This window comes from Pristiophorus japonicus, chromosome 10 (assembly GCF_044704955.1).
Source record: "Pristiophorus japonicus isolate sPriJap1 chromosome 10, sPriJap1.hap1, whole genome shotgun sequence".
Taxonomy (NCBI): Eukaryota; Metazoa; Chordata; class Chondrichthyes; family Pristiophoridae; genus Pristiophorus; species Pristiophorus japonicus.
The window spans coordinates 218,531,569-218,558,546 of NC_091986.1; the positions used below are offsets into that span (position 1 = coordinate 218,531,569).

General features: G+C 53.3%; 1 protein-coding gene across 1 annotated transcript in view; it reads right to left on the reverse strand.

Moving 5' to 3' along the window:
• Positions 1-26,978, reverse strand: part of arrb1 (arrestin, beta 1) — a 192,760-nt gene that overhangs the window by 126,151 nt on the left and 39,631 nt on the right. Inside the window, exons 10-13 of the mRNA XM_070891352.1 lie at positions 23,363-23,447; positions 20,090-20,162; positions 16,136-16,273; positions 10,223-10,306 (exon numbers count right to left, since the gene is read on the reverse strand). Of these exons, the coding sequence (XP_070747453.1) occupies positions 10,223-10,306; positions 16,136-16,273; positions 20,090-20,162; positions 23,363-23,447 (380 nt within the window). The remainder of the gene's footprint in view (positions 1-10,222; positions 10,307-16,135; positions 16,274-20,089; positions 20,163-23,362; positions 23,448-26,978) is intronic.

Genomic DNA, 26,978 nt, shown 5'->3' on the forward strand with positions numbered 1-26,978 from the left:
GGGGAACTGTATGGTCAGTGATGGGACGGGGGAACTGTGTGGTCAGTGATGGGACGAGGGAACTGTGTGGTCAGTGATGGGACAGGGGTACTGTGTGGTCAGTGATGGGACAGGGGAACTCTGTGGTCAATGATGGGACAGGGGTACTGTGTGGTCAGTGATGGGACAGGGGTACTGTGTGGTCAGTGATGGGACGGGGGAACTCTGTGGTCAGTGATGGGACAGGGGTACTGTGTGGTCAGTGATGGGACGGGGGAACTCTGTGGTCAGTGATGGGACAAGGGTACTGTGTGGTCATTGATGGGACGGGGGAACTCTGTGGTCAGTGATGGGACAGGGGAACTGTGTGGTCAGTGATGGGACGGAGGCACTCTGTGGTCAGTGATGGGACAGGGGTACTGTGTGGTCAGTGATGGGACGGGGGAACTGTGTGGTCAGTGATGGGACAGGGGTACTGTGTTGTCAGTGATGGGACAGGGGAGCTCAGTGGTCAGTGATGAGACACGGGTACTGTGTGGTCAGTGATGAGACGGGGGAACTCGGTGGTCAGTGATGGGACAGGGGTACTGTGTGGTCAGTGATGGGATGGGGGAACTGTGTGGTCAGTGATGGGACGAGGGAACTGTGTGGTCAGTGATGGGACAGGGGAACTGTGTGGTCAGTGATGGGACGGAGGCACTCTGTGGTCAGTGATGGGACGAGAGGAACGGTGTGGTCAGTGATGGGACAAGAGGAATGGTGTGGTCAGTGATGGGACGGGGGAACTGTGTGGTCAGTGATGGGACGGGGGAACTCTGTGGTCAGTGATGGGACGGGGGAACTGTGTGCTTATTGATGGGACGGGGGAACTGTGTGGTCAGTGATGGGACGAGGGAACTGTGTGGTCAGATATGGGACGGGGGAACTCTGTGGTCAGTGATGGGACAGGGGTACTGTGTGGTCAGTGATTGGACAGGGGAACTCTGTGGTCAGTGATGGGACAGGGGTACTATGTGGTCAGTGATGGGACAGGGGTACTGTGTGGTCAGTGATGGGACGGGGGAACTCTGTGGTCAGTGATGGGACAGGGGTACTGTGTGGTCAGTGATGGGACGGGGGAACTCTGTGGTCAGTGATGGGACAGGGGTACTGTGTGGTCAGTGATGGGACAGGGGAACTCTGTGGTCAGTGATGGGACAGGGGTACTATGTGGTCAGTGATGGGACAGGGGTACTGTGTGGTCAGTGATGGGACGGGGGAACTCTGTGGTCAGTGATGGGACAGGGGTACTGTGTGGTCAGTGATGGGACGGGGGAACTCTGTGGTCAGTGATGGGACAGGGGTACTGTGTGGTCAGTGATGGGACGGGGGAGCTCTGTGGTCAGTGATGGGACAGGGGTACTGTGTGGTCAGTGATGGGACGGGGGAACTCTGTGGTCAGTGATGGGACAGGGGAACTGTGTGGTCAGTGATGGGACCGGGGAAATGTGTGGTCAGTGATGGGACGGAGGCACTCTGTGGTCAGTGATGGGACGAGAGGAACGGTGTGGCCAGTGATGGGACGGGGGAAACTGTGTGGTCAGTGATGGGACGAGGGAACTGTGTGGTCAGTGATGGGACGGGGGAACTCTGTGGTCAGTGATGGGACAGGGGTACTGTGTGGTCAGTGATGGGACGGGGGAACTCTGTGGTCAGTGATGGGACGAGAGGAACGGTGTGGTCAGTGATGGGACAAGAGGAACGGTGTGGTCAGTGATGGGACGGGGGAACTGTGTGGTCAGTGATGGGACGGAGGAACTGTGTGGTCAGTGATGGGATGGGGGAACTGTGTTGTCAGTGATGGGACGGGGGAACTGTGTGGTCGTGATGGGACGGAGGAACTGTGTGGTCAGTGATGGGACGGGGGAACTCTGTGGTCAGTGATGGGACGGGGGAGCTGTGTGGTCAGTGATGGGACGAGGGAACTGTGTGGTCAGTGATGGGACGGGGGAACTGTGTGGTCAGTGATGGGACGGGGGAACTGTGTGGTCAGTGATGGGACGGGGGAACTGTGTGGTCAGTGATGGGACGAGGGAACTGTGTGGTCAGTGATGGGACGGGGGAACTGTGTGGTCAGTGATGGGACAGGGGTACTGTGTGGTCAGTGATGGGACAGGGGAACTCTGTGGTCAATGATGGGACAGGGGTACTGTGTGGTCAGTGATGGGACAGGGGTACTGTGTGGTCAGTGATGGGACGGGGGAACTCTGTGGTCAGTGATGGGACAGGGGTACTGTGTGGTCAGTGATGGGACGGGGGAACTCTGTGGTCAGTGATGGGACAGGGGTACTGTGTGGTCATTGATGGGACGGGGGAACTCTGTGGTCAGTGATGGGACAGGGGAACTGTGTGGTCAGTGATGGGACGAGGGAACTGTGTGGTCAGTGATGGGACGGAGGCACTCTGTGGTCAGTGATGGGACGAGAGAAACGGTGCAGTCAGTGATGGGACGGGGGAAACTGTGTGGTCAGTGATGGGACGAGGGAACTGTGTGGTCAGTGATGGGACGGGGGAACTGTGTGGTCAGTGATGGGACAGGGGTACTGTGTGGTCAGTGATGGGACGCGGGAACTCTGTGGTCAGTGTTGGGACAGGGGTACTGTGTGGTCAGTGATGGGACAGAGGAACTCTGTGGTCAGTGATGGGACAGGGGTACTGTGTAGTCAGTGATGGGACGGGGAACTGTGTGGTCAGTGATGTGACAGGGGTACTGTGTGGTCAGTGATGGGATGGGGGAACTGTGTGGTCAGTGATGGGATGGAGGAACTGTGTGGTCAGTGATGGGACGGGGGAACTCTGTGGTCAGTGATGGGACAGGGGTACTGTGTGGTCAGTGATGGGACGGAGGCACTCTGTGGTCAGTGATGGGACAGGGGTACTGTGTGGTCAGTGATGGGACGGGGAACTGTGTGGTCAGTGATGGGACGGGGGAACTGTGTGGTCAGTGATGGGACGAGGGAACTGTGTGGTCAGTGATGGGACGGGGGAACTCTGTGGTCAGTGATGGAACAGGGGTACTGTGTGGTCAGTGATGGGACGGAGGAACTGTGTGGTCAGTGATGGGACGGGGGAACTGTGTGGTCAGTGATGGGACGGGCGAACTGTGTGGTCAGTGATGGAACGGAGGAACTGTGTGGTCAGTGATGGAACGGGGGAACTGTGTGGTCAGTGATGGGACGGGAGAACTGTGTGGTCAGTGATGGGACGAGGGAACTGTGTGGTCAGTGATGGGACGGGGGAACTCTGTGGTCAGTGATGGGACGGGGGAACTCTGTGGTCAGTGATGGGACAGGGGTACTGTGTGGTCAGTGATGGGACGGGGGAACTGTGTTTACAGTGATGGGACAGGGGTACTGTGTGGTCAGTGATGGGACAGGGGAGCTCTGTGGTCAGTGATGGGACAGGGGTACTGTGTGGTCAGTGATGGGACGGGGGAACTCGGTGGTCAGTGATGGGACAGGGGTACTGTGTGGTCAGTGATGGGATGGGGGAACTGTGTGGTCAGTGATGGGACGGAGGAACTGTGTGGTCAGTGATGGGACGGGGGAACTGTGTGGTCAGTGATGGGACGGGGGAACTGTGTGGTCAGTGATGGGACGGAGGCACTCTGTGGTCAGTGATGGGACGAGAGGAACGGTGTGGTCAGTGATGGGACAAGAGGAACGGTGTGGTCAGTGATGGGACGGGGGAACTGTGTGGTCAGTGATGGGACGAGGGAACTGTGTGGTCAGATATGGGACGGGGGAACTCTGTGGTCAGTGATGGGACAGGGGTACTGTGTGGTCAGTGATTGGACAGGGGAACTCTGTGGTCAGTGATGGGACAGGGGTACTATGTGGTCAGTGATGGGACAGGGGTACTGTGTGGTCAGTGATGGGACGGGGGAACTCTGTGGTCAGTGATGGGACAGGGGTACTGTGTGGTCAGTGATGGGACGGGGGAACTCTGTGGTCAGTGATGGGACAGGGGTACTGTGTGGTCAGTGATGGGACGGGGGAACTCTGTGGTCAGTGATGGGACAGGGGTACTGTGTGGTCAGTGATGGGACGGGGGAACTCTGTGGTCAGTGATGGGACAGGGGAACTGTGTAGTCAGTGATGGGACGGGGGAACTGTGTGGTCAGTGATGGGACGGAGGCACTCTGTGGTCAGTGATGGGACGAGAGGAACGGTGTGGTCAGTGATGGGACGGGGAAACTGTGTGGTCAGTGATGGGACGAGGGAACTGTGTGGTCAGTGATGGGACGGGGGAACTCTGTGGTCAGTGTTGGGACAGGGGTACTGTGTGGTCAGTGATGGGACAGAGGAACTCTGTGGTCAGTGATGGGACAGGGATACTGTGTAGTCAGTGATGGGACGGGGAACTGTGTGGTCAGTGATGTGACAGGGGTACTGTGTGGTCAGTGATGGGATGGGGGAACTGTGTGGTCAGTGATGGGATGGAGGAACTGTGTGGTCAGTGATGGGACGGGGGAACTCTGTGGTCAGTGATGGGACAGGGGTACTGTGTGGTCAGTGATGGGACGGAGGCACTCTGTGGTCAGTGATGGGACAGGGGTACTGTGTGGTCAGTGATGGGACGGGGAACTGTGTGGTCAGTGATGGGACGGGGGAACTGTGTGGTCAGTGATGGGACGAGGGAACTGTGTGGTCAGTGATGGGACGGGGGAACTCTGTGGTCAGTGATGGAACAGGGGTACTGTGTGGTCAGTGATGGGACGGAGGAACTGTGTGGTCAGTGATGGGACGGGGGAACTGTGTGGTCAGTGATGGGACGGGCGAACTGTGTGGTCAGTGATGGGACGGAGGAACTGTGTGGTCAGTGATGGAACGGGGGAACTGTGTGGTCAGTGATGGGACGGGAGAACTGTGTGGTCAGTGATGGGACGAGGGAACTGTGTGGTCAGTGATGGGACGGGGGAACTCTGTGGTCAGTGATGGGACGGGGGAACTCTGTGGTCAGTGATGGGACAGGGGTACTGTGTGGTCAGTGATGGGACGGGGGAACTGTGTTTACAGTGATGGGACAGGGGTACTGTGTGGTCAGTGATGGGACAGGGGAGCTCTGTGGTCAGTGATGGGACAGGGGTACTGTGTGGTCAGTGATGGGACGGGGGAACTCGGTGGTCAGTGATGGGACAGGGGTACTGTGTGGTCAGTGATGGGATGGGGGAACTGTGTGGTCAGTGATGGGACGGAGGAACTGTGTGGTCAGTGATGGGACGGGGGAACTGTGTGGTCAGTGATGGGACGGGGGAACTGTGTGGTCAGTGATGGGACGGAGGCACTCTGTGGTCAGTGATGGGACGAGAGGAACGGTGTGGTCAGTGATGGGACAAGAGGAACGGTGTGGTCAGTGATGGGACGGGGGAACTGTGTGGTCAGTGATGGGACGAGGGAACTGTGTGGTCAGATATGGGACGGGGGAACTCTGTGGTCAGTGATGGGACAGGGGTACTGTGTGGTCAGTGATTGGACAGGGGAACTCTGTGGTCAGTGATGGGACAGGGGTACTATGTGGTCAGTGATGGGACAGGGGTACTGTGTGGTCAGTGATGGGACGGGGGAACTCTGTGGTCAGTGATGGGACAGGGGTACTGTGTGGTCAGTGATGGGACGGGGGAACTCTGTGGTCAGTGATGGGACAGGGGTACTGTGTGGTCAGTGATGGGACGGGGGAACTCTGTGGTCAGTGATGGGACAGGGGAACTGTGTGGTCAGTGATGGGACGGGGGAACTGTGTGGTCAGTGATGGGATGGAGGCACTCTGTGGTCAGTGATGGGACGAGAGGAACGGTGTGGTCAGTGATGGGACGGGGAAACTGTGTGGTCAGTGATGGGACGAGGGAACTGTGTGGTCAGTGATGGGACGGGGGAACTCTGTGGTCAGTGATGGGACAGGGGTACTGTGTGGTCAGTGATGGGACGGGGGAACTCTGTGGTCAGTGATGGGACGAGAGGAACGGTGTGGTCAGTGATGGGACAAGAGGAACGGTGTGGTCAGTGATGGGACGGGGGAACTGTGTGGTCAGTGATGGGACGGAGGAACTGTGTGGTCAGTGATGGGATGGGGGAACTGTGTTGTCAGTGATGGGACGGGGGAACTGTGTGGTCGTGATGGGACGGAGGAACTGTGTGGTCAGTGATGGGACGGGGGAACTGTGTGGTCAGTGATGGGATGGGGGAACTGTGTGGTCAGTGATGGGACGGGGGAACTCTGTGGTCAGTGATGGGACAGGGGTACTGTGTGGTCAGTGATGGGACGGGGGAACTCTGTGGTCAGTGTTGGGACAGGGGTACTGTGTGGTCAGTGATGGGACAGAGGAACTCTGTGGTCAGTGATGGGACAGGGGTACTGTGTAGTCAGTGATGGGACGGGGAACTGTGTGGTCAGTGATGTGACAGGGGTACTGTGTGGTCAGTGATGGGATGGGGGAACTGTGTGGTCAGTGATGGGATGGAGGAACTGTGTGGTCAGTGAAGGGACGGGGGAACTCTGTGGTCAGTGATGGGACAGGGGTACTGTGTGGTCAGTGATGGGACGGAGGCACTCTGTGGTCAGTGATGGGACAGGGGTACTGTGTGGTCAGTGATGGGACGGGGAACTGTGTGGTCAGTGATGGGACGGGGGAACTGTGTGGTCAGTGATGGGACGGGGGAACTGTGTGGTCAGTGATGGGACGGTGGAACTCTGTGGTCAGTGATGGGACAGGGGTACTGTGTGGTCAGTGATGGGACGGAGGAACTGTGTGGTCAGTGATGGGACGGGGGAACTGTGTGGTCAGTGATGGGACGGGCGAACTGTGTGGTCAGTGATGGGACGGAGGAACTGTGTGGTCAGTGATGGAACGGGGGAACTGTGTGGTCAGTGATGGGACGGGGGAACTGTGTGGTCAGTGATGGGACGAGGGAACTGTGTGGTCAGTGATGGGATGGGGGAACTCTGTGGTCAGTGATGGGACGGGGGAACTCTGTGGTCAGTGATGGGACAGGGGTACTGTGTGGTCAGTGATGGGACGGGGGAACTGTGTGGTCAGTGATAGGACAGGGGTACTGTGTGGTCAGTGATGGGACAGGGGAGCTCTGTGGTCAGTGATGGGACAGGGGTACTGTGTGGTCAGTGATGGGACGGGGGAACTCGGTGGTCAGTGATGGGACAGGGGTACTGTGTGGTCAGTGATGGGATGGGGGAACTGTGTGGTCAGTGATGGGACGGAGGAACTGTGTGGTCAGTGATGGGACGGGGGAACTGTGTGGTCAGTGATGGGACAGGGGAACTGTGTGGTCAGTGATGGGACGAGAGGAACGGTGTGGTCAGTGATGGGACAAGAGGAACGGTGTGGTCAGTGATGGGACGGGGGAACTGTGTGGTCAGTGATGGGACGGGGGAACTGTGTGGTCAGTGATGGGACGGGGGAACTGTGTGGTCAGTGATGGGACGAGGGAACTGTGTGGTCAGTGATGGGACGGGGGAACTGTGTGGTCAGTGATGGGACGGGGGAACTGTGTGGTCAGTGATGGGACGGGGGAACTGTGTGGTCAGTGATGGGACGAGGGAACTGTGTGGTCAGATATGGGACGGGGGAACTCTGTGGTCAGTGATGGGACAGGGGTACTGTGTGGTCAGTGATTGGACAGGGGAACTCTGTGGTCAGTGATGGGACAGGGGTACTCTGTGGTCAGTGATGGGACAGGGGTACTGTGTGGTCAGTGATGGGACGGGGGAACTCTGTGGTCAGTGATGGGACAGGGGTACTGTGTGGTCAGTGATGGTACGGGGGAACTCTGTGGTCAGTGATGGGACAGGGGTACTGTGTGGTCAGTGATGGGACGGGGGAACTCTGTGGTCAGTGATGGGACAGGGGTACTGTGTGGTCAGTGATGGGACGGGGGAACTCTGTGGTCAGTGATGGGACAGGGGAACTGTGTGGTCAGTGATGGGACGGGGGAACTGTGTGGTCAGTGATGGGACGGAGGCACTCTGTGGTCAGTGATGGGACGAGAGGAACGGTGTGGTCAGTGATGGGACGGGGGAAACTGTGTGGTCAGTGATGGGACGAGGGAACTGTGTGGTCAGTGATGGGACGGGGGAACTCTGTGGTCAGTGATGGGACAGGGGTACTGTGTGGTCAGTGATGGGACGGGGGAACTCTGTGGTCAGTGATGGGACGAGAGGAACGGTGTGGTCAGTGATGGGACAAGAGGAACGGTGTGGTCAGTGATGGGACGGGGGAACTGTGTGGTCAGTGATGGGACGGAGGAACTGTGTGGTCAGTGATGGGATGGGGGAACTCTGTTGTCAGTGATGGGACGGGGGAACTGTGTGGTCGTGATGGGACGGAGGAACTGTGTGGTCAGTGATGGGACGGGGGAACTGTGTGGTCAGTGATGGGACGGGGGAACTGTGTGGTCAGTGATGGGACGAGGGAACTGTGTGGTCAGTGATGGGACGGGGGAACTGTGTGGTCAGTGATGGGACAGGGGTACTTTGTGGTCAGTGATGGGACAGGGGATCTCTGTGGTCAATGATGGGACAGGGGTACTGTGTGGTCAGTGATGGGACAGGGGTACTGTGTGGTCAGTGATGGGACGGGGGAACTCTGTGGTCAGTGATGGGACAGGGGTACTGTGTGGTCAGTGATGGGACGGGGGAACTCTGTGGTCAGTGATGGGACAGGGGAACTGTGTGGTCAGTGATGGGACGAGGGAACTGTGTGGTCAGTGATGGGACGGAGGCACTCTGTGGTCAGTGATGGGACGAGAGGAATGGTGTAGTCAGTGATGGGACGGGGGAAACTGTGTGGTCAGTGATGGGACGAGGGAACTGTGTGGTCAGTGATGGGACGGGGGAACTCTGTGGTCAGTGATGGGACAGGGGTACTGTGTGGTCAGTGATGGGACGGGGGAACTCTGTGGTCAGTGTTGGGACAGGGGTACTGTGTGGTCAGTGATGGGACAGAGGAACTCTGTGGTCAGTGATGGGACAGGGGTACTGTGTAGTCAGTGATGGGACGGGGGAACTGTGTGGTCAGTGATGGGACGGGGGAACTGTGTGGTCAGTGATGGGACGGGGGAACCGTGTGGTCAGTGATGGGACGGAGGCACTCTGTGGTCAGTGATGGGACGAGAGGAACGGTGTGGTCAGTGATGGGACAAGAGGAACGGTGTGGTCAGTGATGGGACGGGGTTAATGTGTGGTCAGTGATGGGATGGGGGAACTGTGTGGTCAGTGATGGGACGGGCGGACTGTGTGGTCAGTGATGGGACGGGGGAACTGTGTGGTCAGTGATGGGACGGAGGAACGGTGTGGTCAGTGATGGGATGGGGGGACTGTGTGGTCAGTGATGGGACGGGGGGACTGTGTGGTCAGTGATGGGATGGGGGAACTGTGTGGTCAGAGGGCTGTTCAGGTCTCACAGCCACACACAATTCTGTCCTCATGCGATATACACTTTGCATCCACTGGTCACTGGTCGGCGATATGGAACGGGAATTCTTCCTTATATCCTCCTTCAGCCCTACCCATCAATCGCCAGCCTCGAGGGATTGAGGCAAACTCCAGCAACCTCCATCCCCAGCTTGACAGAGGTCAACGCATTCAGAATGGATCAGGGATCAAGTCTTGGGCTGCATTTGGAGGAGAAGCAAATCACGACAAATATCGCGCAAGGTCCATCGTTGTCTTCTAACAAGAGACTAATTTCCCCACAGGGCGGCTCAATTGTGATTCATTAACCAACACTCTCCACTTTGCACCAGCCAGCGTAGATGTTGAGAGGATGTTTCCCCCAGGCTGGGGAGTCTAGAACCAGGGGTCACAATCTCAGAATAAGGGGTCGGCCATTTAGGACTGAGATGAGGAGGAATTTCTTCACTCAGAGGGTGGTGAATCTTTGGAATTCTCTGCCCCAGAGAGCTGTGGAGACTCAGTCATGGAGTATATTCAAGACTGAGATCGATAGATTTTTGGACTCTCGGGGAATCGAGGGATATGGGGATCGGGCGGGAAAGTGGAGTTGAGGTCAAAGATCAGCCGTGATCTTATTGAATGGTGGAGCAGGCTCGAGGGGCCGAATGGCCGACTCCTGCTCCTAATTCTCATGTTCTCATGGTCTTATCTCATGTTCTTAATTCAACTGCAATACCTAAATACGATCCATCACACAAAAATACTTTTCACCGTGACACACAATCCCTGCACTCACCCGCCTCTCGAAACCACCAACTTCACTTTGACTTTGTAAGACACGATGATGCCCAGAATCTCCTTATTTGCTCCGTCTCTCAGCCTGCGGAGAAAGAATGAGGTGGCAGCCAATGAGAGAGAGAGAAAGAGAGAGAGAAAGAGGGAAAGAGCGAGAGAGAAAGAGAAAGAGCCAGAGAGAGAGAGAGAAAGAGCGAGAGAGAGAGAGAAAGAGCGAGAGAGATAGAAAGAGAGGAAGAGAGAAAGAGAGAAGGAAAGAGAGAAAGAAAGAAAGAAAGAAAGAAAGAAAGAAAGAAAGAAAGAAAGAAAGAAAGAAAGAAAGAAAGAAAGAAAGAAAGATAGAGAGACTTGCATTTATATAGCGCCTTTCATGACCACCGGACGTCTCAAAAGGCTTTGCAACCAATGAAGTACTTTTGAAGTGTAGTCACTGTTGTAATGTAGGCAGCCAATTTGCACACAGCAAGCTCCCACAAACCGCAATGTGATAGTGACCTAATAATCTGTTTTAGTGATGTTGATTGAGGGATAAATATTGGCCCCAGGACACCGGGGAGAACTCCCCTGCTCTTCTTCCAAATATTACCGTGGGATCTTTTGCATCCACCTGAGGAACTAACCTGCTCGACTCATTCCAGTGAAATTTGGGCGAGGAGCGGGGGTGGGGCACGGGCTCCTTCTCCTTCCCTCCCTCCCTCCCTCTCTCCTTCCCTCCCTCCCTCCCTCTCTCCTTCCCTCCCTCCCTCCCTCTCTCCCCCCCTCCCTCCCTCCCTCTCTCCCTCCCTCCCTCTCTCCCTCCCTCCCTCCCTCTCTCCCTCCCTCCCTCTCTCCCTCCCTCCCTCCCTCTCTCCCTCCCTCCCTCTCTCCCCCCCTCCCTCCCTCTCTCTCCGCACGGGATCCGCGGGATCGACAGCACCGACGGTTCGCCACGAGACGAATCTCGCGACTTTCCGGGCCCTGCCCCCGGCGCTCGCGATGTCACACGGGAACGTGACACGGCGCAGAACCGCGTTTGAATTTCCCACACGAGGCGCAACTTCCGCCATTCATCGAACTGGTGAGAGTGGAACAATCCGGAATAAGGGCGGGGCACAATCTTAATATTAGAATACAAGAGCAGGGAGGTTATGCTTGAACTGTATAAAATACTGGTTAGGCCACAGCTGGAGTACTGCGTGCAGTTCTGGTCACCACATTACAGGAACGATGTGATTGCACTGGAGAGGGTACAGAGGAGATTTACGAGGATGTTGCCAGGACTGGAGAATTTTAGCTATGAGGAAAGATTGGATGGGCTGGGTTTGTTTTCTTTGGAACAGAGGAGGCTGAGGGGAGACCTGATTGAGGTGTATAAAATTATGAGGGGCCTGGATAGAGTGGATAGGAAGGATCTATTTCCCTCGGCAGAGGGATCAACAACCAGGGGGCATAGATTTAAAGTAATTGGGGTGAGGTTTAGAGGGGATTTGAGGGGAAATTTCTTCACGCAGATGATGGTGGGGGTCTGGAACTCACGGCCTGAAAGGGTGGTAGAGGCAGAAACCCTCACCACATTTAAAAAGTACTTGGATGTGCACCTGAAGTGCTGTAACCGGCAGGGTTACGGACCGAGAGCTGGAGAGTGGGATTAGGCTGGGTGGCTCTTTGTCGGCGGGCGCGGACACGATGGGCCGTGCTGTAAATTACTATGATTCTGTGATCGAGCGAGACTGTTCAGGATTGAAATCAGGAAACATTTTTTCACACAAAGTGTGGTGGAAATTTGAAAATCTCACCCCATAAAGGCTGTGGATGCTGGAGGTCAATTGACATTTTGAAGACTGAGATCGATAGATAGCCCGGCATTTATTGCCCATCCCTAATTGCCCCTTGAGAAGGTGGTGGTGAGCCGCCTTCTTGAACCGCTGCAGTCCGTGTGGTGAAGGTGCTCCCACAGTGCTGTTGGGGAGGGAGTTCCAGGATTGTGACCCAGCGACGATGAAGGAACGGCCGATATATTTCCCAGTCAGGATGGTGTGTGACTGGGAGGGGAACGTGGAGGTGGTGGTGTTCCCATGCGCCTGCTGCCCTTGTCCTTCTAGGCGGTAGAGGTCGCGGGTTTGGGAGGTGCTGCCGAAGAAGCCTTGGCGAGTTGCTGCAGTGCATCTTGTAGATGGTACACACTGTGCAGCCAGGGGGCGCCGGTGGTGGAGGGAGTGAGTGTTGAAGGTGGTGGATGGGGGGCCGATCAAGCGGCTGCTTTGTCCTGGATGGTGTCGAGCTTCTTGAATGTTGTTGGAGCTGCACTCATCCAGGCAAGTGGAGCCGATTGAGATCACACCCTCTCAGCGATGGGATCTATTACTCATTTCCTACTTTCCAATCAGAAATGCAATTCCCCAAATCTGGATTCCCAATTCGCCACATGTGGCAAGTGGTCAACATATTGCCAGCTCTGGGCTGTTAGGGCTTCCTGCCTGATTTTCCTACATTCCCAACGTGATTTGGGGCACTGCGCTGGAGGAGAATCTAGCCTACAGTGTTTTAATCAATAGCGCACCATCCAGATATCCTGGGGTACAGCCAGCATGGGTGTGATGGGCCAAATGGCCTCCTTCTGTGCTGTACAGGGATTGACAGGGTAGATGCAGGGAGGATGTTTCCCCCGGGCTGGAGAGTCTAGAACCAGGGGTCACAGTCTCAGGATAAGGGGTTGGCCATTTAAGACTGAGATGAGGGGGATGGGAACCTATGCAGGGAGGCAGAGGTAAACAAGAGGGAGACAGAAGCAAAAGATAGAAAGGAGAATAGTAAAAGTGAAGGGCAGAGAATCCCAAGGCAAAAAACAAAAAGGGCCACATTACAGCAAAATTCTAAAGGGACAAGGTGTGTTAAAAAGACAAGCCTGAAGGCTCTGTGCCTGAATGCGAGGAGTATTCGGAATAAGGTGGACGAATTAACTGCGCAGATAGCAGTTAATGGGTATGATGTCATTGGCATCACGGAGACATGGCTCGAAAGTGACCAAGGCTGGGAACTCAACATCCAGGGGTATTCAGCATTTAGGAAGGATAGGCAGAGAGGAAAAGGAGGCGGGGTGGCGTTGCTGGTTAAAGAGGAAATTAATGCAATAGTAAGGAAGGACATTGGTTTGAATGATGTGGAATCGGTATGGGTGGAGCTGCAGAATACCAAAGGGCAGAAAACGCTAGTGGGAGTTGTGGACAGGCCACCAAACAGTATTAGTGAGGTTGGGGACAGCATCAAACAAGAAATAAAGGATGTGTGCAATAAAGGTAAACAGTTATCATGGGTGACTTTAATCTACATATTGATTGGGCTAACCAAACTGGTAGCAATGCGGTGGAGGAGGATTTCTTGGAGTGTATTAGGGATGGTTTTCTAGACCAATATGTCAAGGAACCAACTCGAGAGCTGGCCATCCTAGACTGGGTGATGTGTAATGAGAGAGGACTAATTAGCAATCTTGTTTTGCGAGGCCCCTTGGGGAAGAGTGACCATAATATGGTAGAATTCTTTATTAAGATGGAGAGTGACACAGTTAATTCAGAAACTAGGGTCCTGAACTTAAGGAAAGGTAACTTCGATGGTTTGAGGCGTGAATTGGCTAGAATAGACTGGCAAATGATACTTAAAGGGTTGATGGTGGATAGGCAATGGCAAACATTTGTAGATCACATGGATGAACTTCAACAGTTGTACATCCCTGTCTGGAGTAAAAATAAAACAGGGAAGATGGCTCAACCGTGCCTAACAAGGGAAATTAAGGATAGTGTTAAATCCAAGGAAGAGGCATATAAATTGGCTAGAAAAAGCAGCAAACCTGAGGACTGGGAGAAATTTAGAATACAGCAGAGGAGGACAAAGGGTTTAATTAGGAGGGGGAAAATAGAGTACGAGAGGAAGCTTGCCGGGAACATATAAACTGACTGCAAAAGCTTCTATAGATATGTGAAGAGAAAAAGATTAGTGAAGACAAACGTAGGTCCCTTGCAGTCAGAATCAGGTGAATTTATAATGGGGAACAAAGAAATGGCAGACCAATTGAACAAATACTTTGGTTCTGTCTTCATGAAGGAAGACACAAATAACCTTCCGGAAATACTAGGGGACCGAGGGTCTAGTGAGAAGGAGGAACTGAAGGATATCCTTATTAGGCGGGAAATTGTGTTAGGGAAATTGATGGGATTGAAGGCTGATAAATCCCTGGGTCCTGATAGTCTGCATCCCAGAGTACTTAAGGAGGTGGCCCTAGAAATAGTGAATGCATTGGTGATCATTTTCCAACAATCTATCGACGCTGGATCAGTTCCTATGGATTGGAGGGTAGCAAATGTAACACCACTTTTTAAAAAAGGAGGGAGAGAGAAAACGGGTAATTATAGACCGGTTAGCCTGACATCAGTAGTGGGGAAAATGTTGGAATCAATTATTAAAGATGAAATTGCAGCGCGTTTGGAAAGCAGTGACGGGATTGGTCCAAGTCAGCATGGATTTGTGAAAGGGAAATCATGCTTGACAAATCTTCTGAAATTTTTTGAGGATGTAACCAGTAGAGTGGACAAGGGAGAACCAGTGGATGTGGTGTATTTGGACTTTCAAAAGGCCTTTGACAAGGTCCCACATAAGAGATTGGTGTGCAAAATCAAAGCACATGGTATTGGGGGTAATGTACTGACGTGGATAGAGAACTGGTTGGCAGACAGGAAGCAGAGAGTCGGGATAAACGGGTCCTTTTCAGAATGGGAGGCAGTGACTAGTGGAGTGCTGCAGGGCTCAGTGCTGGGACCCCAGCTATTTACAATATACATTAATGATTTGGATGAGGGAATTGAGTGTAATATCTCTAAGTTTGCAGATGACACTAAGCTGGGTGGCGGTGTGAGCTGTGAGGAGGATGCTAAGAGGCTGCAGGGTGACTTGGACAGGTTAGATGAGTGGACAAATGCATGGCAGATGCAGTATAATGTGGATAAATGTGAGGTTATCCACTTTGGTGGCAAAAACATGAAGGCAGAATATTATCTGAATGGTGACAGATTAGGAAAAGGGGAGGTGCAACGAGACCTAGGTGTCATGGTTCATCAGTCATTGAAAGTTGGCATGCAGGTACAGCAGGCAGTGAAGAAGGCAAATGGTATGTTGGCCTTCATAGCTAGGGGATTTGAGTATAGGAGCAGGGAAGTCTTACTGCAATTGTACAGGGCCTTGGTGAGGCCTCACCTGGAATATTGTGTTCAGCTTTGGTCTCCTAATCTGAGGAAGGACGTTCTTGCTATTGAGGGAGTGCAGCGAAGGTTCACCAGACTGATTCCAGGGATGGCTGGACTGACATATGAGGAGAGACTGGATCAACTGGGCCTTTATACACTGGAGTTTAGAAGGATGAGAGGAGATCTCATAGAAACGTATAAGATTCTGACGGGACGGGACAGGTTAGATGCGGGTAGAACGTTCCCGATGTTGGGGAAGTCCAGAACCAGGGGACACAATCTTAGGATAAGGGGTAGGCCATTTAGGACTGAGATGAGGAGGAACTTCTTCACTCAGAGTTGTTAACCTGTGGAATTCCCTGCCGCAGAGAGTTGTTGATGCCAGTTCATTGGATATATTCAAGAGGGAGTTAGATGTGGCCCTTATGGCTAAAGGGATCAAGGGGTATGGAGAGAAAGCAGGAAAGTGGTACTGAGGTTATTGAATGGTGGTGCAGGCTCGAAGGGCCGAATAGCCTACTCCTGCACCTATTTTCTATGTTTCTATGTTTCGATGAATTTCTTCACTCAGATGGTTGTGAATTTCCAGCGAGAAGGCAATTGCCCGCGGGAAGCCCTTGAGACTAATTTCTGGGCCAATGACGTGGAAATAACTGCTTATAAAACCTACCCGGCGGAAAAGGAATATTGGACGTGCTTACAGGGTGCTGGAAGCCAGGTTGGTGTCTTCGTGCTTGAGTTTCCCGTCCAGCGCCAAGCCGCGCTTCTCCCGGTTATTTGCCAGGTAAGGCGTCAGCGTGTAAACCTTGCAAAACGTGGAGCTCGGGGCCACGATATCACTGGAAGTGGGGGAGACAGAGAGAGAGGGTAAGAAAGAAAGACTTGCATTTCTATAGCGCCTTTCATGATCACCGGATGGCCCAAAGCGCTTTACGGCCAATGAAGTACTTTTTGGAGTGTGGTCACTGTTGTAATGTGGGAAACGTGACAGTCAATTTGGCACAGCAAGCTCCCACAAACAGCAATGTGATAATGATTAAGGTGGAGATAGACAGATTTTTGAGCGATAAGGGAGTAAAGGGTTAAGGGGAGCGGGCAGGGAAGTGGAGCTGAGTCCATGATCAGATCAGCCATGATCTTATTGAATGGCGGAGCAGGCTCGAGGGGCCGAATGGCCGACTCCTGTTTCTATTTCTTATGTTCTTATGAATAGATAATCTGTTTTTAGTGATGTTGATTGAGGGATAAATATCGGCCAGGACACCGGGGATAACTCCCCTGCTCTTCTTCAAAACAGATCTTTTACATCCACCTGAGAGAACAGACGGGACCTCGGTTTAACGTCTCATTTGAAAGACGGCCCCTCCGACAGTGCGGCGCTCCCTCAGAACTGCCCCTCCGACAGTGCGGCGCTCCCTCAGTAATGCCCCTCCGACAGTGCGGCGCTCCCTCAGAACTGCCCCTCCGACAGTGCGGCGCTCCCTCAGTACTGCCCCTCCGACAGTGCGGCGCTCCCTCAGTACTGCCCCTCCGACAGTGCGGCGCTCCCTCAGTACTGCCCCTCCGACAGTGCGGCGCTCCCTCAGTACTGCCCCTCCGACAGTGCGGCGCTCCCTCAGTACTGCCCCTCCGACAGTGCGGCGCTCCCTCAGTACTGCCCCTCCGACAGTGTGGCGCTCTCTCAATACTGCCCCTCCGACAGTGCAGCGCTCCCTCAGTATTACACTGGGAGTGTCAGCCTAGATTTATGTGCTCAAGTCCATGGAGTGGGACTTGAACCCAGACTAGCTGTACCAGGATTTACGGGATTTAAGTTACGGAACCAGTAATCCAGAGGCCTGGACTAATGATCCAGAGACCTGAGTTCAAATCCCACCATGGCAGCTGGGGAATTTAAATTCAGTTAATTAAATAAATCTGGAATTAAAAAGCCAGTATCAGTTATGGTGAGCATGAAATGACTGGATTGTTGTACAAACCCATCTGGTTCACTAATACCCTTTAGGGAAGGAAATCTGCCGGCTTTACCCGGTCTGGTCGATATGTGACTCTAGACCCACGGCAATAGTGGTGACTCTTAATGGTTCCTCTGAAATGGCCGAGCGAGACACTAAATCGCCAAGATGGTGGCTTATCTCGAGGGACAATTAGGAATGGGCAATAAATGCCGGCTTTGCCTGCGACTCCCAGGGATGAATTAACAAAAACGGCTACCACGGATGGGTGAGGATTGTGATGGGAGGTCGTGGTTGTGACCATTGATATTCCCGGATGCTGATCTGGGTTAGGACGTTCGTGCGTGTCACAATCTGACACCGGGACCCCGACTCGCCATTTCTCGCTGGACCGTACTCCAGGGGGGAGGTTTAATCACGTGACCTTCTGCCCCTCACCGCCCCACTCCCCTCATTGATTGCCCGATGCCTCAATAAGAAAGACTTGCATTTCTATAGCGCCTCTCATGGCCACCGGACGTCCCAATGTGCTCGACAGCCAATGAAGTACTTTTGGAGTGTGGCCAATGTTCTAATTGATGGCGAGATGGGTCAACGGGTCAACAATGGCGGCTCCAACACCCACAACCAGAAAGTACTCCCCTTTCTATACCGCCTTTCATAACCTCACTCAACCGACATCACTGGAAAGAGATTATCTGGTCACGATCACCTTGCTGTCTGTGGGAGCTTGCTGTGCACGAAGTGGCTGCCGCGTTTCTTTCTGGGACGGGTAGGGGGAGTTGAGGTGGAAGATCGGCCATGATCTTACTGAACGGCAGAGCAGGTTCGAGGGGCTGAATGGCAGAGCAGGCTCGAGGGGCCGAATGGTTGGAACCGTTTGGATTGCTCTCTTTGGAGCAAGGAAGGTGAAGAGGTGAGCCAACAGAGCTTCAGTAGAGCAGAGAGAGAAAAACACTATTGCGTGTGGCAAAAGGGTCGATAACCAGAGGTCATCGATTCAAAATCATCGACACAAGGTCTGGAGGGGCGATGAGGAGAAATGTTTTCGCTCAGAGAGCTGTGGGGGTCTGGAATGCTCCCTAAAAAGTTCATGGGAGCTGATTCCGTCAATAATTGTAAAAAGGAAGCTGGGCACTAATGTATTTGCGTCATGGGTTCTTCGCTTAAAAATTCGGAGCAGCAGTTTGGGGTTTTATTAGGGCCGAAATACACCCCTTGCTGGAAACGGGTCGCGAAATTCAGCTCTTTGTCTTTGACATCACCAAGATCCAGGTCGCTGATTGGAGAGCGGGCAGGTACATCAGGAGCAGCGAGGTCGGGGCGATGGAACAACGAGAGACTGTGGAGGGATGTGATCGGGGACCCAGGAGAGGCGTGAGTCTGGGGCCCAGGAGAGGCGAGGGCCCAGGGGCAGCACGGGCCCAGCCCACACTGCGATATGTGTGAGCGCACTGGGTCCGTGCAGCAGAGCAGGTCTCCAGTCGTCCTGGTTAACCCTTGCCACTGGACCAAGACCTCGCTCTGTCAAGCCCGTGTGGTGGCTGGTGTGCAACGGTCACCCCACGTTAAAAAAAATCCACGCACAGGCATCTTCCACCCCTCAGGATCTGGAATATTGGGTCCTTCATTGAAACACCTGTGTACTTTTTGGCGTGGAAGCAAGTCACCCTCGATTCGAGGGACGGCCTATGAGGATGATGGGATGTGAGGGGCGGGCGGAGAGTCCGCCGCTGTCAGTCATCCGCGTAGCGCTGATGACGTCATCGCGCATGTGCGTCACTGTGTCTCTCCCCGTCACCTAAGTGGGGCGGTGGGGCCGTTGCGAGCTCCGCGATTGGGCCACCAGGGAGGGTCTCGGCCGGGCCAGCGGCCTGCCATCCGAGAGGGGGCATAATTGCCAGCACCGAACCGGCAGTCGGCCGGCAAAAAATAAAATGGCAGCCGCACCACCATTTTGCAGGCGCTGTAAGCAGAGAAGTCCTGCTACAGTTATACAGGGTATTGGTGAGGCCACACCTGGAGTACTGCGTGCAGTTTTGGTCTCCGTATTTAAGGAAAGATATACTTGCACTGGACGCTGTTCAGAGAAGGTTCACTCGGGGATGAAGGGGTTGACTTATGAGGAAAGGTTGAGTAGTTTGGGCCTCTACTCATTGGAGTTCAGATTTGGAGTTCGAAACATATAAGATTATGAGGGGGCTCGACAAGGTGGATGCAGAGAGGATGTTTCCACTGATAGGGGAGGACTAAAACTAGGGGACATAGTCTCAGAATAAGGGGCCGCCCATTTAAAACTGAGTTGAGGAGGAATGTCTTCTCTCAGAGGGTTGTAAATCGGTGGAATTCTCTGCCCCAGAGAGCTGTGGAGGCTGGGTCATTGAATATATTTAAGGCGGAGATAAGACAGATTTTTGAGCGATAAGGGAGTAAAGGGTTCTGGGGAGCGGGCAGGGAAGTGGAGCCGAGTCCATGATCGGATCAGCCATGGTCTTATTGAATGGCGGAGCAGGCTCGAGGGGCCATGTGGCCTGCTCCTGCTCCTATTTCTTATGTTGTTATGTAACGCACCAACAGAAAAAACTGTCGGGGGCAACGAGCGTCGGCTGAAGATTTCTCCAGGTGAATTTTGCTCCGGGGCGGGAGCTTGGCGGTTTCTGCGATTCTACAATTGCAAAGGAAGGCGACGCCTTTACTCACTCGGCGTCCGCTGTGGCAACGGGACACTTGTACTGAGCGGTGTTGAAGAGGCAGATGTCGGCATACTGACGCACTGAAAACACAAGACAGGTACATTGTGGTAATCATAGAGCAATCAGCAGCTTCGGGTAACTCGCTCGGGGTCAGGCACCCGACCCTGGCCACTGGACACGCTCCCGTCCAACCCGGGTTTTGTTTCCCCCCCAAGGTCTTCCAAGGTTTCCTGAGTTCCCCCCTGAGGTTCCCGAGGTATTCCTGAGGTTTTCCTGAGGTTCCCGAGATTTCTCTCGAGATTTCCCCCCCGAGATTTCCCGAGATTTCCCCCCGAGATTTCCCCCCGAGATTTCCCACTGAGATTTCCCCCGAGATTTCCCCCCGAGATTTCCCCCCGAGATTTCCCACTGAGATTTCCCCCGAGATTTCCCCCCGAGATTTCCCGAGATTTCCCCCCGAGATTTCCTCCCGAGATTTCCCCCCCGAGATTTCCCGAGATTTCCCCCGAGATTTCCCCCCCGAGATTTCCCGAGATTTCCCACTGAGATTTCCCCCCGAGATTTCCCCCCGAGGTTTCCCGAGATTTCCCCCCGAGATTTCCCCCCGAGATTCTCCCCAAGATTTCCCCCAAAATTTCCCCCCGAGGTTTCCCGAGATTTCCCCCCGAGATTCTCCCCAAGATTTCCCCCAACATTTCCCCCCGAGGTTTCCCGAGATATCCCCCTGAGATTTCCCGACGTTTCCCAAGGTTTCCCCCGAGGTTACCCCCGAGGTTTCCCTCGAGATTTACCCCTGAGGTTTCCCCCCCAAGATTTACCCCGGGATTTCCCCCCGAGATTTCCCCCCGAGATTTCCCCCGAGATTTCCCCCCGAGATTTCTCCCGAGATTTCCCCCCGAGATTTCCCCCGAGATTTCCCCCCGAGATTTCCTCCCGAGATTTCCCCCCCGAGATTTCCCGAGATTTCCCCCGAGATTTCCCCCCCGAGATTTCCCGAGATTTCCCACTGAGATTTCCCCCCGAGATTTCCCCCCGAGGTTTCCCGAGATTTCCCCCCGAGATTTCCCCCCGAGATTCTCCCCAAGATTTCCCCCAAAATTTCCCCCCGAGGTTTCCCGAGATTTCCCCCCGAGATTCTCCCCAAGATTTCCCCCAACATTTCCCCCCGAGGTTTCCCGAGATATCCCCCTGAGATTTCCCGACGTTTCCCAAGGTTTCCCCCGAGGTTACCCCCGAGGTTTCCCTCGAGATTTACCCCTGAGGTTTCCCCCCCAAGATTTACCCCGGGATTTCCCCCCGAGATTTCCCCCCGAGATTTCCCCCGAGATTTCCCCCCGAGATTTCTCCCGAGATTTCCCCCCGAGATTTCCCCCGAGATTTCCCCCCGAGATTTCCCCTGAGATTTCCCCCCGAGATTTCCCCCGAGATTTCCCCCCGAGATTTCCCCCCGAGATTTCCCCCGATGTTTCCCTCGCTGATTGAGCCGGGTCACATTCTGCAGCCGCTGATTCCCCCCCTCACAGTGCCCCTTGACCCCGGGTCACAGTTCACGCGCGGTGGTGCTAAAGGACCGTGAATGCTGGCGCATCATCGCACTGCAGTGGGAGGCTCAACGATTGACCCCCTCCCCCACACACAACCCGACCCCTCCCCCACTCACAACCCGACCCCTCCTCCACTCACAACCCGACCCCTCCCCCACTCACAACCCGACCCCTCCCCCACTCACAACCCGACCCCTCCCCCACTCACAACCCGACCCCTCCCCCACTCACAACCCGACCCCTCCCCCACTCACACCACAAACCCTCCCCCACTCACAACCCGACCCCTCCCCCACTCACAACCCGACCCCTCCCCCACTCACAACCCGACCCCTACCCCACTCACAACCCGACCCCTACCCCACTCACAACCCGACCCCTCCCCCACTCACACCACAACCCCTCCCCCACTCACACCCTAACCCCTCTCCCACTCACACCACAACCCCTCCCCCACTCACACCCCAACCCTCCCCCACTCACAACCCAACCCTTCCCCCAATCACTCCCCAATCCCTCCCCCACTCACTCCCCAATCCCTCCCCCACTCACAACCCAACCCCTTCTCCACTCACAACTGACCCCTTCCCCACTCACAAATGACCCCTTCCTCACTCACAACCCGACCCCTCCCCCACTCACAACTGATCCCTCCCCCACTCACAACCCAACCCCTCCCCCACTCACAACCCAACCCCTCCCCCACTCACAACCCAACCCCTCCCCCACTCACAACCCAACCCCTCCCCCACTCACTCCCCAACCCCTCCCCCACTCACTCCCCAATCCCTCCCCCACTCACAACTAACCCCTTCCCCACTCACAACCCAACCCCTCCCCCACTCACTCCCCAATCCCTCCCCCACTCACAACTGACCCCTCCCCCACTCACAACCCAACCCCTCCCCCACTCACAACCCAACCCCTCCCCCACTCACAACCCAACCCCTCCCCCACTCACAACCCAACCCCTCCCCCACTCACAACTGACCCCTTCCCCACTCACAACCCGACCCCTCCCCCACTCACTCCCCAACCCCTCCCCCACTCACAACTGACCCCTGCCCCACTCACAACCCGACCCCTCTCCCACTCACTCCCCAACCCCTCCCCCACTCACAACTGATCCCTCCCCCACTCACAACTGATCCCTCCCCCACTCACAACCCGACCCCTCCCCCACTCACAACCCGACCCCTCCCCCACTCACAACTGACCCCTTCCCCACTCACAACCCGACCCCTCCCCCACTCACAACTGACCCCTTCCCACTCACAACCCGACCCCTCCCCCACTCACAACCCAACCCCTCCCCCACTCACAACCCAACCCCTCCCCCACTCACAACCCGACCCCTCCCCCACTCACAACCCAACCCCTCCCCCACTCACAACTGATCCCTCCCCCACTCACAACCCAACCCCTCCCCCACTCACAACCCGACCCCTCCCCCACTCACAACCCAACCCCTTCCCCACTCACAACTGACCCCTCCCCCACTCACAACTGACCCCTCCCCCACTCACAACTACCCTAACCCACAATATTTCCAATCCCGCACAAATTATGTTTTCCCAGCAAATCCATGTAAGGAACACAGTCCAGTTGTTGTCAGTCACGGGTCCTGCTCTAGTGTTACACGCGTCGGTTAATGTTTGAGTAAAACGTTCCAACTCCCAAATACTAAGGGCCAAGTGGAGCTGAGCTACAATTAGTGCCCTCTGGGGGTCACCTACCCGCGATCTTTAGCTTCTTAACCGTCTTGTTGGTGTTATTGGTCACATGGACGTTGACATTTATTGGCTCGCCGTGGTAATAAATCTGGAACAGCAGAATGGTCACAGGTTACAATGCACTAAACGCTCCGACACATGAGTCCATCCAAGACATTGGCCATGAGTCCATCCAAGACATTGGCCATGATTATCGCTAGGTTCACCAGACTGATTCCTGGGATGAGAGGGTTGTCCTATGAGGAGAGATTGCATAACTTGGGCCTTAATGCAAGGAGTATCTGTAATAAGCTGGAGGAATTAGCTGTGCAAATAGATGTTAACAGATATGATGTGATTGGGATTACAGAGACGTGGCTCCAGGATGATCAGGGCTGGGAACTCAACATCCAGGGGTATTCAACATTCAGGAAGGATAGAATAAAAGGAAAAGGAGGTGGGGTAGCATTGCTGGTTAAAGAGGAGATTAATGCAATAGTTAGGAAGGACATTAGCTTGGATGATGTGGTATCTATATGGGTAGAGCTGCAGAACACCAAAGGGCAAAAAACGTTAATGGGAGTTGTGCACAGACCTCCAAACAGTAGTAGTGATGTTGGGGAGGGCACCAAACAGGAAATTAGGGGTGCATGCAATAAAGGTGCAGCAGTTATCATGGGTGACTTTGATATGCATACAGATTGGGCTAACCAAACTGGAAGCAATACGGTGGAGGAGGATTTCCTGGAGTGCATAAGGGATGGTTTTCTAGACCAATATGTCGAGGAACCAAGTAGGGGGGAGGCCATTTTAGACTGGGTGTTGTGTAATGAGAGAGGATTAATTAGCAATCTCGATGTGCGAGGCCCCTTGGGGAAGAGTGACCATAATATGGTGGAATTCTACATTAGGATGGAGAATGAAACAGTTAATTCAGAGACCATGGTCCAGAACTTAAAGAAGGGTAACTTTGAAGGTATGAGGCGTGAATTGGCTAGGATAGATTGGCGAATGATACTTAAGGGGTTGACTGTGGATGGGCAATGGCAGACATTTAGAGACCACATGGATGAACTACAACAATTGTACATCCCTGTCTGGCGTAAAAATAAAAAAGGGAAGGTGGCTCAACCGTGGCTATCAAGGGAAATCAGAGATAGTATTAAAGCCAAAAACAGATAGTAAAAGCTTTTACCGATATATAAAACGGAAAAGAGTGACTAAAGTAAATGTTGGTCCCTTAGAAGATGAGAAGGGGGATTTAATTATGTGAAATGTGGAAATGGCTGAGACCTTAAACAATTATTTTGCTTTGGTCTTCACAGTGGAAGACACAAAAACCATGCCAAAAATTGCTGGTCATAAGAATGTGGGAAGGGAGGACCTTGAGATAATCACTATCACTAGGGGGTAGTGCTGGACAGGCTAATGGGACTCAAGGTAGAAAAGTCCTCTGGTCCGGATGAAATGCATCCCAGGGTATTAAAAGAGATGGCGGAAGTTATAGCAGATGCATTCGTTATAATCTACCAAAATTCTCTGGACTCTGGGGAGGTACCAGCGGATTGGAAATCAGCTAATGTAACGCCTCTGTTTAAAAAAGAGGACAGACAAAAGGCAGGTAACTATAGGCTGGTTAGTTTAACATCTGTCGTGGGGAAAATGCTTGAAGCTATCATTAAGGAAGAAATAGCGGGACATCTAGATAGGAATAGTGCAATCAAGCAGACGCAACATGGATTCATGAAGGGGAAATCATGTTTAACTAATTTACTGGAATTCTTTGAGGATATAACGAGCATGGTGGATAGAGCTGTACCGATGGATGTGGTGTATTTAAATTTCCAAAAGGCATTCGATAAGGTGCCACACAAAAGGTTACTGCAGAAGATAAAGGTACGCGGAGTCAGAGGAAATGTATTAGCATTGATAGAGAATTGGCTGGCTAACAGAAAACAGAGAGTTGGGATAAATGGGTCCTTTTCGGGTTGGAAAACGGTGGTTAGTGGTGTGCCACAGGGATCGGTGCTGGGACCACAACTGTTTACAATATACATAGATGACCTGGAAGAGCGGACAGAGTGTAGTGTAACAAAATTTGCAAATGACGCAAAGATTAGTGGGAAAGCGTGTTGTGTAGAGGACACAGAGAGGCTGCAAAGAGATTTAGATAGGTTAAGCGAATAGGCTAAGATTTGGCAGATGGAATACAATGTCGGAAAATGTGAGGTCATCCATCTTGGAAAAAAAAACAATAAAGGAGAATATTATTTGAATGGGGAGAAATTACAACATGCTACGATGCAGAGGGACCTGGGGGTCCTTGTGCATGAATCCCAAAAAGTTGGTTTGCAGGTGCAGCAGGTAATCAGGAAGGCGAATGGAATGTTGGCCTTCATTGCGAGAGGGATGGAGTACAAAAGCAGGGAGGTCCTGCTGCAACTGTACAGGGTATTGGTGGGGCCGCACCTGGAGTACTGCGTGCAGTTTTGGTCACCTTACTTAAGGAAGGATATACTAGCTTTGGAGGGGGTACAGAGATGATTCACTCGGCTGATTCCGGAGATGAGAGGGTTACCTTATGATGATAGGTTGAGTAGACTGGGTGCCATTCTGAAAAGTACCCATTTACTCCTACTCTTTGCTTCCTGTCTGCCAACCAGTTCTCAATCCACATCAGCACACTACCCCCAATCCCATGTGCTTTAACTTTGCACATTAATCTCTTGTGTGGGACCTTGTCGAAAGCCTTCTGAAAGTCCAAATACACCACATCAGCTGGTTCTCCCTTGTCCACTCTACTGGAAACATCCTCAAAAAATTCCAGAAGATTTGTCAAGCATGATTTCCCTTTCACAAATCCATGCTGACTTGGACCTATCATGTCACCTCTTTCCAAATGCGCTGCTATGACATCCTTAATAATTGATTCCATCATTTTACCCACTACCGATGTCAGGCTGACCGGTCTATAATTCCCTGTTTTCTCTCTCCCTCCTTTTTTAAAAAGTGGGGTTACATTGGCTACCCTCCACTCGATAGGAACTGATCCAGAGTCTATGAAATGTTGGAAAATGACTGTCAATGCATCCGCTATTTCCAAGGCCACCTCCTTAAGTACGCTGGGATGCAGTCCATTAGGCCCTGGGGATTTATCGGCCTTCAATCCCATCAATTTCCCCAACATAATTTCCCGACTAACAAGGATTTCCCTCAGTTACTCCTTCTTACTATGCCCTCTGATCCCTTTTATATCTGGAAGGTTGTTTGTGTCCTCCTTAGTGAATACCAAACCAAAGTACTTGTTCAATTGGTCTGCCATTTCTTTGTTCCCCATTATGACTTCCCCTGATTCTGACTGCAGGGGACCTACGTTTGTCTTTACTAACCTTTTTCTCTTTACATATCTATCGAAGCTTTTTCAGTCTGTCTTAATGTTCCCTGCAAGCTTCCTCTCGTACTCTATTTTCCCTGCCCTAATCAAACCCTTTGTCCTCCTCTGCTGAGTTCTAAACTTCTCCCAGTCCCCGGGTTCACTGCTATTTCTGGCCAATTTGTATGCCATTTCATAAGAACATAAGAACATAAGAATTAGGAACAGGAGTAGGCCATCTAGCCCCTTGAGCCTGCTCCGCCATTC